This window comes from Equus caballus, chromosome X, assembly GCF_041296265.1.
Source record: "Equus caballus isolate H_3958 breed thoroughbred chromosome X, TB-T2T, whole genome shotgun sequence".
NCBI classification, from domain to species: Eukaryota; Metazoa; Chordata; class Mammalia; order Perissodactyla; family Equidae; genus Equus; species Equus caballus.
The window spans coordinates 99,086,715-99,099,150 of record NC_091715.1 but is presented as its reverse complement, the minus strand read 5'-3'; the positions used below and the strand labels follow the sequence as shown (position 1 = coordinate 99,099,150).

Here is a 12,436-nt window from a genome sequence, read left to right as displayed (position 1 = left end):
CTAAACTAGCTCGTCTTGGAAGGAGAAATATATTTTAAGTGCAGCTGGGTTCCTCTCTGCAAGAAGATGGCAGTTTTGAAAAAGCTATTTTGTGTCCAAATGCCTTTTTTCCTTTTCTTGTTTAATGTTTTTTTAAAGGGTAAAAGTGAGTCTCATTTTTAAGCCCATAGGCTCGGGCCAACATCGCTGGGCTAATTAATGAGTTTGCTCACCCAAGACTCCCAAATATCCCAGACGACTCCCTCAGAAGGGAGGTTTACTCTTCCAAGAATTGCGAAATCAGGAGCCGGTCCCCTCCACCCACAATCTATGATGAAAAGACCCAACTTGTTCAGCGGGGTGCTTTTGATTCTTCCCGCCGGTGACCTTAATTAAGAGCCTCAGAACGGGGCAGGGAGGAGTCCCCCTTTGTCCCCAGGGCGCCTTCAGTCCGGAAGGTAAGCCGAGTTTGATGTCAGCCCCAGCCACGCCGGCCTCCCGCTTCCCAGCACTGGCACACGCCGCCGCCGCCGCCACCACCGCCCGAGAGGTGCTGGCAGCCCACTGGGAGCGAGGCTTCGCCGGAAGGCTGGGGCGCCCCGCACACCGGCGCCGGCTCCAGCTGCCGGAGACCTACGCGGACTGCGCGCCAGCCTTGCAGATCCCGCCGGGCTCCGGGCTCTCCCAGTGTGGCTCGGCGCGGCGGCGTCCGATCCACCGGCTCTTCTCAAACGTACAGTTTATTTATAGGAAGCTAAATTCTCCAACAGGGTAGGGTGAGGGGCAACAAAATGTGTCCAGCCCTCTCCGCGGCTCAGTCCCTGCACCGCAGATTCCATTTGATTAACAAGCCACAGACAAGAGTGAACCGAACCAGGCCAGGGGCCCTGCTCCGGGGGGCGGGGGCGAGGGGGGAGTGCCGCGTCTGCCCGGGAAGGAGGAATTGGGGTGACGGTCCGGGAGGATGGCTGCTGCGGTTCTCAATTGAAGTGAAGACTCACCGGCCAAGAGCCGGATGAATGATCACCTCGGGGGCGCTTTCTCCTTCCCTTTTTTCCTTCCACTACCAGAGAAGGAGAGGAGAGGAAGACAGAAACAGACAGAGGACTCTAGGGCGAAGAGACAAAGGAGGGGAGAGAATATGAAGATTATATTCAAGATATGAATATATGTGAGGGAGACAATCACTCTAAGAGAATCAAATCCTCATCTTTCCTGCAATCTCTACAAACACGATCGGCGCGCAGTTCCCGGGGAAGCTCAGCCGCAGCGCCAGCACGCACCCCTCCCCGCTCCAACTTGCCCTCTTGTCCCCGCTTGGCCTGCCCCCCTGCCCTCCCCTAACTCCCGCCCCGGCTCTGCCGGCCAGGGTATCACTTGGTCCCGCCAGTGTGTAAGTTTCCGGCTCGCCCCGCCCCACCCCGCCCCCCGAGCCTTGGCCCCGCCCCAAGCCCTAAGCCCGCTGGGCGGCGCGCTGATTGGCTAGCGCCTGGCGTAGCCGGGCTCGGCAGCTCAGGCTCTCTCCGGCTTTCTCCAGACTCCACCGCCAGTAGTTTGCGGCATCGGGAGGAGCAGCAGCAGCAGTAGCGGCGGCGGCGGCGGCGGGCGCAGGGCGCAGGGGGGAGACGGACGAGCGGGCGCAGAAGGCAGCACAGCTCCCGCGCACCATGCCGGGTTTGCCCGGAGGGCACTGGCACCCGCGTCCCTAGCCCGGCGCGGGCCCTTGGCACGTTGCGCTCCGCGGCATTCCGGCTGAGCGGATTCATCGGAGATCCAAAACCTCCCACTCCTGCTCGCTTACACTCCACACTCACACTCCCCCACCACACACTCACACACAGCCCGAGACAGAAAGAGAGAGCGACACAGACCTCCCGAGTGCGAGAGTGCCCGGGAGGGAGTGGAGCCCAGCGCGGCGCTGCCAGCGCCTCTCCGGGAGGATGGAATCAAGACGCTCCCGCAAGTAAACTTTGGCGGCGACGTAACCGTCAACCGTGGCAGCTGCTGAGGCGGACCCCAGCGACATGCGACTGAGCTAGGAGGGTTTCCTCCCGCGGCTGCGGCGGCGGAGGCGGCGGCGGCGGCGGCCCTCGGAGCGACACCCCAGCCCAGACCGGGGGAGGAGGAGAAGCCCCCGGTACGCGCGGCGGCGGCCCCGCCTCTCCTGGCCGGTACTGTTGTCGCTTCCCCTCCCCTCCTCCCCATTCCCCGCCCCCCCCCCCCCCCGGGCCATTGGAAAGACCAGGACTTTGATTTTCTTGGACAAATTGCCATCGCCCCGTTTTCACAACTTGACCAGGAGGCTTGGGCTGCATTGGTAACTTCGATTTCCGACACGCAAACGCCCGCAGTCTAACTGTGCTGTTGGAAGGGGGGGACTTCGCGCCCACCTCGGATCCTGGACAGACGCGCCCGACAAGCTTTCCGAAGCCAGTCTCAGAGCGAGGGAGCGCGCTCTCTTCTCGGCAGCCTCTCTCCCCTCCCCCTTCCTCTGCCAGCCCCGGGACCGCTGTCCGGCTCAGCCAGATACTCGGGCGTTGCGGCGTTTGACAGGAACTCGAACTCCCGCCTGCGATTCCCCCTTCTCCCCAACAGGCCTCGAAAAGGTCAGCGTGGCCCCCCCGGACCCCGGAGGGAGCGTTCCAGGCGGGTCCTCTCTCCGCAGTGAGCCAGGAGTGCTGGGGGGAGGTCCTTGCGCATGCCAGGTGCACAGACAACGCGCTCGCCAGCCCCAGTGCCGGTGCGCCGCGGCGGACCGGGCAGTGCCTGAGAGGCTGCGCCCCCACTGCCCTCCCCTCTTTCGCCCCAAGTGCGGTCGGGACTCAGCCGCGTGTGGATCCGGCCGCTCAGACGCCTTCCGATCCGCAGCCCTGCGCCGCTGCGGCCAGTCGCGCCCGGCTAACTTTGAAGGGGGAAAACTGAGTAGCCGGGCTGGAGGGAGGGGGCTCGGGGCCGCGCGGCGCTCCCTTGGCCCCCCGGAGCCCCCGGGCCCCCCGCGAGCCCTCGCTGAGTCCGCCGCAACCTCAGCATTGGAGCCGGCGCGGGTGTCTCCCCCGCGCCGCCGGGCCGCCCTGGGCGGGACTCCTCCCGCGGCCTCCGGGGCCCCGGGGCGCGCGCAACAGGCGGCCCGAGCCAGCGGGAAGCTGGAGCGCCGGCGGCGTCGGCCTCGGAGGGGTGTGGAGAGGCGAGGCCAGGCAGAGCCCCGCGCAGCCATGGAGTCGCTCCTGCTGCCGGTGCTGCTGCTGTTGGCCGTACTGTGGACGCAGGCGGCCGCCCTCATTAACCTCAAGTACTCGGTGGAAGAGGAGCAGCGCGCCGGGACGGTGATCGCCAACGTGGCCAAGGACGCGCGCGAGGCGGGCTTCGCACTGGACCCACGGCAGGCCTCTGCCTTCCGTGTGGTGTCCAACTCAGCTCCGCACCTGGTGGACATCAACCCCAGCTCGGGCTTGCTGGTCACCAAGCAGAAGATTGACCGCGACCTGCTGTGCCGCCAGAGCCCCAAGTGCATCATCTCGCTCGAGGTCATGTCCAGCTCAATGGAGATCTGCGTGATTAAAGTGGAGATCAAGGATCTGAACGACAACGCGCCCAGCTTCCCGGCGGCACAGATCGAGCTGGAGATCTCGGAGGCAGCCAGCCCAGGCACGCGCATCCCGCTGGACAGCGCCTACGACCCGGACTCGGGCAGCTTTGGCGTGCAGACGTATGAGCTCACGCCGAATGAGCTGTTCGGTCTGGAGATCAAGACGCGCGGAGACGGCTCACGCTTTGCCGAACTCGTGGTGGAAAAGAGCCTGGACCGCGAGACGCAGTCGCACTACAGCTTTCGAATCACTGCACTCGACGGCGGCGATCCGCCGCACCTGGGCACTGTTGGCCTTAGCATCAAGGTGACTGACTCCAATGACAACAACCCGGTGTTTGGCGAGTCCACCTATGCGGTGAGCGTACCAGAGAACTCACCTCCCAACACGCCCGTCATCCGCCTCAACGCCAGTGACCCAGACGAGGGCACCAATGGCCAGGTGGTGTACTCATTCTACGGCTACGTCAACGACCGCACGCGAGAGCTCTTCCAAATTGACCCGCACAGCGGCCTGGTCACGGTCACCGGTGCCCTAGACTATGAAGAGGGCCACGTGTATGAATTGGACGTGCAGGCCAAGGACCTGGGGCCCAACTCCATCCCGGCACACTGCAAGGTCACAGTCAGCGTTCTGGACACCAATGACAACCCGCCGGTCATCAACCTGCTGTCGGTCAACAGCGAGCTGGTGGAGGTGAGCGAGAGCGCCCCCCCGGGCTACGTGATTGCACTGGTGCGGGTGTCTGATCGTGACTCCGGCCTCAATGGGCGCGTGCAGTGCCGTTTGCTGGGTAACGTGCCCTTTCGGCTGCAGGAGTATGAGAGCTTCTCCACTATCCTGGTGGACGGACGGCTGGACCGGGAGCAACACGACCAGTACAACCTCACGATCCAAGCGCGTGACGGCGGCGTGCCCATGCTGCAGAGTGCCAAGTCCTTTACTGTGCGCATCACCGATGAGAATGACAACCACCCGCACTTCTCTAAGCCCTACTACCAGGTCATTGTGCAGGAGAACAACACACCCGGCGCCTATTTGCTTTCTGTGTCTGCCCGAGACCCCGACCTGGGTCTCAATGGCAGTGTCTCCTACCAGATCGTGCCGTCGCAGGTGCGAGACATGCCTGTCTTCACCTATGTCTCCATCAACCCCAACTCGGGTGACATCTACGCGCTGCGATCTTTCAACCACGAGCAGACCAAGGCATTCGAATTTAAGGTGCTGGCCAAGGATGGCGGCCTGCCCTCGCTGCAGAGCAACGCCACGGTTCGAGTCATCATCCTCGACGTCAATGACAATACCCCGGTCATCACGGCCCCACCCTTGATCAACGGCACCGCCGAGGTCTACATCCCCCGCAACTCCGGCATAGGCTACCTGGTGACCGTTGTCAAAGCAGACGACTACGACGAGGGCGAGAACGGCCGGGTCACCTACGACATGACCGAGGGCGACCGCGGCTTCTTTGAAATAGACCAGGTCAATGGCGAAGTCAGAACCACTCGCACCTTCGGCGAGAGCTCCAAGGCTTCCTATGAGCTTATTGTAGTGGCCCACGACCACGGCAAGACGTCTCTCTCCGCCTCTGCGCTCGTCCTAATCTACCTGTCCCCTGCTCTGGACGCCCAAGAGTCAATGGGCTCGGTGAACTTGTCCCTGATTTTCATTATTGCCCTGGGCTCCATTGCCGGCATCCTCTTTGTCACTATGATCTTCGTGGCAATTAAGTGCAAGCGAGACAACAAAGAGATCCGGACCTACAACTGCAGGTAGAGCCAACTTTTCTTTCTTTCTTTGTCTTGGATGAATAAGGTGTTATTTGTCTCTCTGTGTGAAAATCCCAGTGCTTTCGTTTCCTACTTAAATGCATGCACCATACCTACAGCGCTTCTTTTTGGAGGGAGGAAAAGTTTGTGGCAGTACAAGTTGATCAATTCTTTTGATCTGACAATTTGCTGGAAGACAATCACTTACTGTTAGAATGGATTCTGTCACATAATGATGATGAGAAGAAAAGCAATTATCGTTTTAAAATTTGCACAGCTGTCTCTGTGAAGTTATGGCAGAAAAAAATGAGAGAGAGAGAGAGAGAGAGAGGGAGAGAGAGAGAGAGACAGAGAGAGGGAGAGAAAGGGAGGGAGATTGATTGATTTTCAGCAGAACCAGCAAGTACCACAACTTGATTTTGGGGGACAGTGTTTTGGGGGCAGGTGCTGAAAGGAGAGGGAGGGCTGGCAGCTGCCCCATCCTGTTGTAGAGAGAAACTCTGAAGATAGCCTGTGAGTGGGAATCTAAGGTAGAAAACAGAGAGTTTAGGGAAGAGAGAACAGGAATGTGTGGGGAAGCAGGTAATTAGTGTTTTTTAGTGTGTTCTTGGCTTGTTTTGTATCCAGTTCCCAAAGATCTGGCTATGTAAAGTGAAATTCTACCAGTCATCTGTGTTTTCAAATATCTGGTTGGTTGGTGGAGTGGAGACCAAACATCCCAATGAGGGACAAGACTTTGCATCCAGGTGTTTCAGTAAAAATAGCAATCTTCTGGAGTTGATAGTGCTTTCCTCTAATGTGGGTATCTGCTGTGGCATTAAGATCTAGTCCCTACCAGTGGATGTCACTATGAGCTATTGTGTTAGAATTTCCTTCTTTGAACTGTGTGCAAGATGTGTGTTTGTGTGTGTGTGTGTGTGTGGGGGAATAGAAATGTGTAAACTGGAATGATGTGTAGTATTTTTTTTAAAAGATTTCCTGATAAGAACATTAGAGGGTCTTGCTGAAGCCCTTCCTTACAATTGGATAGAACAACTAATTCTAAGTATTTCTAAAATCTAATTTAGGATGATACATGTAATTTTTTTCCAGCAGTGTCTTATCGAAACGGTTGAAAAAAAGTTGTTTCTTTAGTTTGCTGAAAATGAATGATGCTGCTATTTCCAACCAAGGTGTGTGTGCTTCCAACACACCTACACATCCAGTGTGTCTTTTGAGCCATCTGTGCTTGCATGTTAATCAGTCAAAATATGTTTCTGTAGGTCCGATTTGTATTTGACACCATTTGAAATGCACACTTCTGTGAATCAGAGTCCCCTGAATATGTAACAGCCATGCAATTATTGTTTCCCTTTTACTATTCTCTGCGTTACACAAGTTAGTAGACAAATGCTAACCACACATGAATATCAATCAGGTGCCATAAAAGAGCAGCTGCAATGCCTCATAAATGCTTTAATCCTGTTACTAGTGAAATGGCCGTGACTTTTCTTTCCTTCAGCTCCGAGTCATTTCAGATGGGAGAAATGGAAATTAATATTGCTCTTACCTTTGAAACCTGTGACTGCCAGTGGCGATTTTTATAGGAGAAAAATGCGGGGTCTATAAAATTTTATTTATATGGAGATAATGATAGAGGGGACTCTTCTAAAGCATTTCCTCAGCATAAAGTAAAGGCACAAGACCCTTTCCTTGGTGAAGAAGAAATCAGTTTGAAATAAAGATATTGAAGGCTTTGCCACCTCTTGGTGATGTATGACTAGAAGCGAGAGCTCTTTCCATGAGCTTGCCAGAGAGATCATTAAAACAGGGAGCAGAGCATTTGAATTGGAAAAAAAAAAGAGGCAAATCTCAATGTTCTCTAACTTCACTCACATGTGTATTTGAAAAGAGCCCTGTTCCCTGTGATGGTTTGAGATTAATGAAGTACAGTTTAATTAAATAATTGGTCAATACAGAAAGGGTTGCGATGAATGCCTCAGCTGAATAATTGGACGGGGCATTGCCAAACTTACCCATCAAGGGTAAACAAAATGATTAGAACTTCCCATTGATTCCGTAAACAGATTAGAAAAGAAAATCAACCCTAGTCCTGGGGTCTTTGGGATTTTATCTGCTCCCAAGCCCCAGTAACATCAGCTTGCCATCGCTGCAAGTCTGCCTGAGCACAGAGAGAAAGGGTGAGGGGAACTCAACTGCTCAGCTCAGGAAGATCCCTGGGACAGAGCAAGAATTTGCCTCTGGAGATATGCAATCTCCCCGTCTGCTCAGACTTCTTAGAAACCTAAAGTTCAAGAGCTTGTCTTTCCATGTATTAGGCAGAGGTTTCTTGTTCTCAGCTTCTGCAGAGCCTCTTCCTCAAATGCATTCATTTATGAGACTTGCGAGATGATCTGCAATTGCTGCTTGAATTGGACTTCCTTTTTGTATTCAGACAATTAGCCTTGTCGAGTGAAAATACAGGCACAGTCTTTCCCTTGTAAAGATCAACCTGTATTACTTATTAACACTGTTTTGCTGATTATTGCCTAGAAATTGAATTTCCAAACAATAAGCTGATTCATTATGTGCAAAGTAATAAATGACTGAGAATCTGGCTACATTTTAATGTATTTCTTTTGACAAGTCTCTTAATGCTTGGTGTCTTTGGTGCACGTTGCTGGGCCTGTGTCAGTGTTAATTAAATTGAGCTCTTTATGTTCCAGTTGCAGCACAGCTGCTTGTAGGTACACCTGAATGGAGAAGGATGCTGAATGCACTAACCTTTAAATTCCTTTGCAGTAATTGTTTAACCATCACTTGTCTCCTCGGCTGTTTTATAAAAGGACAAAACAGCAAGTGTCTGCATTGCATCTCGGTTTCTCCCATTAGCGAGGAGCAAGACAAAAAGGCAGAGGAGAAAGTGAGCCTAAGGGGAAAGAGGTAAAAAGGCATTTCCCCTCATTCAAATGGGTTTGGCTATCAGATTTCTCTAGGAGAGGAGGGGATGGGGTGGGGAGTAGAAGGGAGCAGGGCTAAGGCAGGGGGAAGGAGGGTGTGGAGGAGAGGACTTGAGGATATGTTGAAGGACGGGGTCTGATCTCCTACCCTAGTCCAAAACTGATCAGGTCAATCATAGAGGAAGTGATTGAGGGTGTTTGCCACATGGCAAATGCCTGGAGTAACTGGAAAGGGTTTTTTTTTTTTTTTTTTTTAATTTCCTTCCATCTCCTCTTCTGTTAAATTAGGACTTGCTTCTTATTTCACCCAGGAGTTCCTCTGGGTTCCAGGGAAGCTCCAGATTTGAGCATTTTCATGCTTTCTCTCCCATAGGCTCAACTTTCCCTGTCCCCCCACCCTTGCTAAATGGCCACTTAGAATGAGAAATTCCAAATCCAAAGTATAGAAACTTTTTGGGGGGGGGGGGAGTGGGAGGTTACTATGTTTAATATGAAAACTGTATGGCCCTCAGCTTGTTTTCGCATGTAAAAAGCACAGGGAGAAACCCGATGATGTAATGCGCCAGAATAAGAAGCTGGAGCAGAGATGGGGTACAACCCTTTGAGGTGCTTAATGTTTGTTAATCAATGCGTGGTTTGGGAGGGCGTTAGCGATACATGCTGCCTTTTCTGTCACATAGAATCGCTGAGTACTCCTATGGGCATCAAAAGAAATCAAGCAAGAAGAAAAAAATCAGTAAGAATGACATCCGCCTGGTACCCCGGGATGTGGAGGAGACAGACAAGATGAATGTTGTCAGTTGCTCCTCCCTGACCTCATCCCTCAACTATTTCGACTACCACCAGCAAACACTGCCCCTGGGCTGCCGCCGCTCTGAGAGCACTTTTCTGAATGTGGAGAATCAGAACACCCGCAATACCAGCGCCAACCACATCTATCATCACTCTTTCAACAGCCAGGGCCCCCAGCAGCCAGACCTGATCATCAACGGTGTGCCTCTGCCTGAGGTGAGTACAGCTAAGCGGCTCTGTGAGGTCCACCTAGACCTCTTACCCCTGCTGCTCCCTGGACCCCATAGGCCTCTATGCTGGCATGTCCCCTGGCAGGGGTGGGGAGAACTCTGCCTAAGCCTCTTTCCGTAGTCAGGGTTTGCTACCCGTGCTTCTTGGGTCAAAGGGTAACCCAACGTACGGGACCTTTGTAGGGGTGAATGTTGGGAGTGGGAGCTCAAGGGATCTAAGCCTTTGGAATCCCTGTATGGTATTCTGGCACAATATGAATTGGCTCCACCTGTGGCAGATACACGGCATGCTTGCCAGACAGTGAGACCCGTAGTACAGTTAAAGTGGCTGAGAAAGAGTCAACAAGTAGTGTTAAAGATGGATGAACCCTAGAATGTTCAGGGGCCAATGTCCCAGTGTGTGAGTGATTTAGCCTCCTGAAGCTCCCGTATGCTTTTTCTTTGGCCATATACATGCTTTGCCAAGAATATAGATGGACTGGTCAAGGGGAGGCAAACAAAACAATAAAAGAGGCACTTTGCCATTTCTTGGTAGCCCTTATGGTGACATTTGGCAAATGAAGAGGTTGAAATTGTCACTAATAATGAAAATTTCAAGAATTAACTATGTATTTGAGTTAGCTCTGTTTCCATTTACTGGAAATGAATATTTTCAAATAGAAGTATTTTTTCTTTAACACTATGTGGTCCATTGTTTTCTGGCTATTGAAATATTTCAGGGTAGTAGGATGATAATGTGGATGATGGTCATTGGGCGACTGGGTGGAAGACTATAAATGACAGTCTTAAGTTGATTTCATTTTTCTATGAATAGCTTAAGTCCCTCTTTGGTTGGAAATTTGATGCACTGGGAGGCATATGCCCTCTTCCGGGCCACTAATGAAAGGAAGACTGCATACTTGGAGAGCACTTCCATATTTTTCGAAGCACCGTTGCAACCATTGTCTCTTTTGAGCCTCACAGTCAGGTATCTTAGTAGATTGCCCTTCAGTAGATGATGAAATGAAGGTCCAGAGATGCTAAGGGACTTGTTCAGACTCATGGAACAGGACACCGAGAGAGAGGACTAGATCTCAGGGCTCTGTAACTCTCTGGCAAGTGCTGTTTCAGTGACACCTTCCTAGCTCAGAAATAATTCAGCCTGACATACTTGGGCTGATGGATATAAAATAGTCTCGTAGTATTTGTATCAATTTCATAGGGCAAAGAGTTTTAGGACCACTTGCATTGACTGTTTCTCCTAGTTCCTGAAAAATAATTCTCATTAGAATTAATGGCACCAAACAGCAGTGCTTTTAATGAGAAACTGATGATAATCTGCCAGCAACAAAACCACCAATATTTTCAATCTATAAACCTATAAATAAGGATTTATTGAAAATCCAGTATTATGCTAGGTAGGCTCAGTTATAATTATGAATGTCAGTGAATACTACTAGGGACTAGACCATAGAATTTTTGGAGGACTACTTGTGGACCACCAAGAGTTCAGCAATGGAGAGGGAGAGGTAGAGCTATGTAGTGGAATCAGATAGGCCATGATTTTGACTCTGGGGGACACCTCTTGCTATGGAATCCCTTTGAGTCTCTGTTTCCTCATCTACAAAATGGGCACATCTACCATGCAAGGTTGGTCCAAGGAGTAATATGATATTGTGAAATGTAAAGGGTCTGACACATAGGTGCCCCCTAAATCACAGATCTCTTCACTAGACAGTAATTGGAGAATCACGGTTGTAACGACCTGCACACCTAAGTGTGACTCCCTAGACACTTATGACCAAAGAGGAATTTAGCCTGGTTCTATATAGATAAGACCTACAGAGTGGTGTGGTTAGAGTATTCATGTTGGACATTTAAACAATTGGGGTAAAAGATGCCAAGGTTGTGGGTTCAGGTGCTGACCGCTGTTGCTTGTGGACATGGACAGAAGGATTGAATCCTGAGGGCTTGATGATTATTTATGCAATCAATTCAAGGCACTAGAAAAACATGAGCCCCAGTGTCTATGAGATACTTGGAAAGAGCAGGAGACATATGAGTATGTCTGCATGGTTTACCTAAGATCTTGGTGTTCTTTCTGAGATTCTTCCTTGGGTAGAATGAAACAAAGTAATGCTTTAATTATTTAGAAAAGCCATTTGAAGTCTGAATTCTGATCCTATACCTGACTCACAAAGCCAGATGCTTTCCTTATTTAAGAAAATCACACAGATCTAGTGTCTAGGGCTAGTCAGATCCAAGACAGCATGGACTAGACACAGTGAGGTTAAGTGTGTGTTTCTAATATGCAGTCCTGGAGAGTTCAACTGACAAATCCATTCAGAAAGGGGAGAGACCTACTCACAGCCAAGCATCTGTCACAAAGTCCTTCATGGGGAAGATGACACTTCTCCTTTTCTTTTTCTCATACCAGAGGTCCCTGAACATGGACTAGGTAAAATACCTAGGTACGGTGAAACCTATGAGAGAGCAAAAATGATTGATTCATACATTCAACTAGTATTTGTTGAGTGTCTACTCTTTGTAAGGTTCTGCTCTAGGCTCTGGTGTTAGAGAAATGAAAAAGATGGTCTCCGATATCACAGAATGCACATTCTAATGGGGAAGACAGGCATACAAATAGGTTATTTGCAGTACAGAGTGATAAATGCTGCTATGGGGTACAATCGGATATTTTTCATTCCTACGATAGTAATATCTTGATATCTTTCCTATTTTTTCTTTTCATTTTCCTCATTAATTAATTAATCCATCCAAGAAACTAACATTTATTAAGCAATTATAGCACAGAGTGATACGTACTATAGTGTGATAAAGATAAGAGTCTATGGAAATTTCTGTATTAAATCTTATGATGTCACTTACATTTTTCTTTATATTATTTCATTAAACCATTCTTTATTTGTTCATTTATTCAACCCAGTAGCGTTTATTGCACACTTAGAATGTGCCAGACACTGTACTACTTGCCATGGATACAAAAATAAAACACTTGCTCCTTGACCCCAGGGAGCTTACAGAGAGACAGGCAAGTAAACAGGTCATTTCAATTCAGGGTAACATCTCTTTCCTGAGCATACGTTACATTCTTACTCTTCAGATTGGGACCAAAAGTTGCTACACATTAGGTTCCTCTG

At 50.8% G+C, this 12,436-nt stretch overlaps 1 protein-coding gene across 1 annotated transcript in view; it reads left to right on the top strand.

Annotated features, from left to right (window-relative positions):
• The first annotated feature begins 2,306 nt into the window (after nt 1-2,306).
• PCDH19 (protocadherin 19) overlaps nt 2,307-12,436 on the top strand; it is a 100,503-nt gene continuing 90,373 nt past the window's right edge. The window contains exons 1-3 of the mRNA XM_005614326.4: nt 2,307-5,338; nt 8,117-8,257; nt 8,955-9,282. Coding sequence (XP_005614383.2) covers nt 3,192-5,338; nt 8,117-8,257; nt 8,955-9,282 — 2,616 coding nt within the window. The 5' untranslated portion in view covers nt 2,307-3,191. The remainder of the gene's footprint in view (nt 5,339-8,116; nt 8,258-8,954; nt 9,283-12,436) is intronic.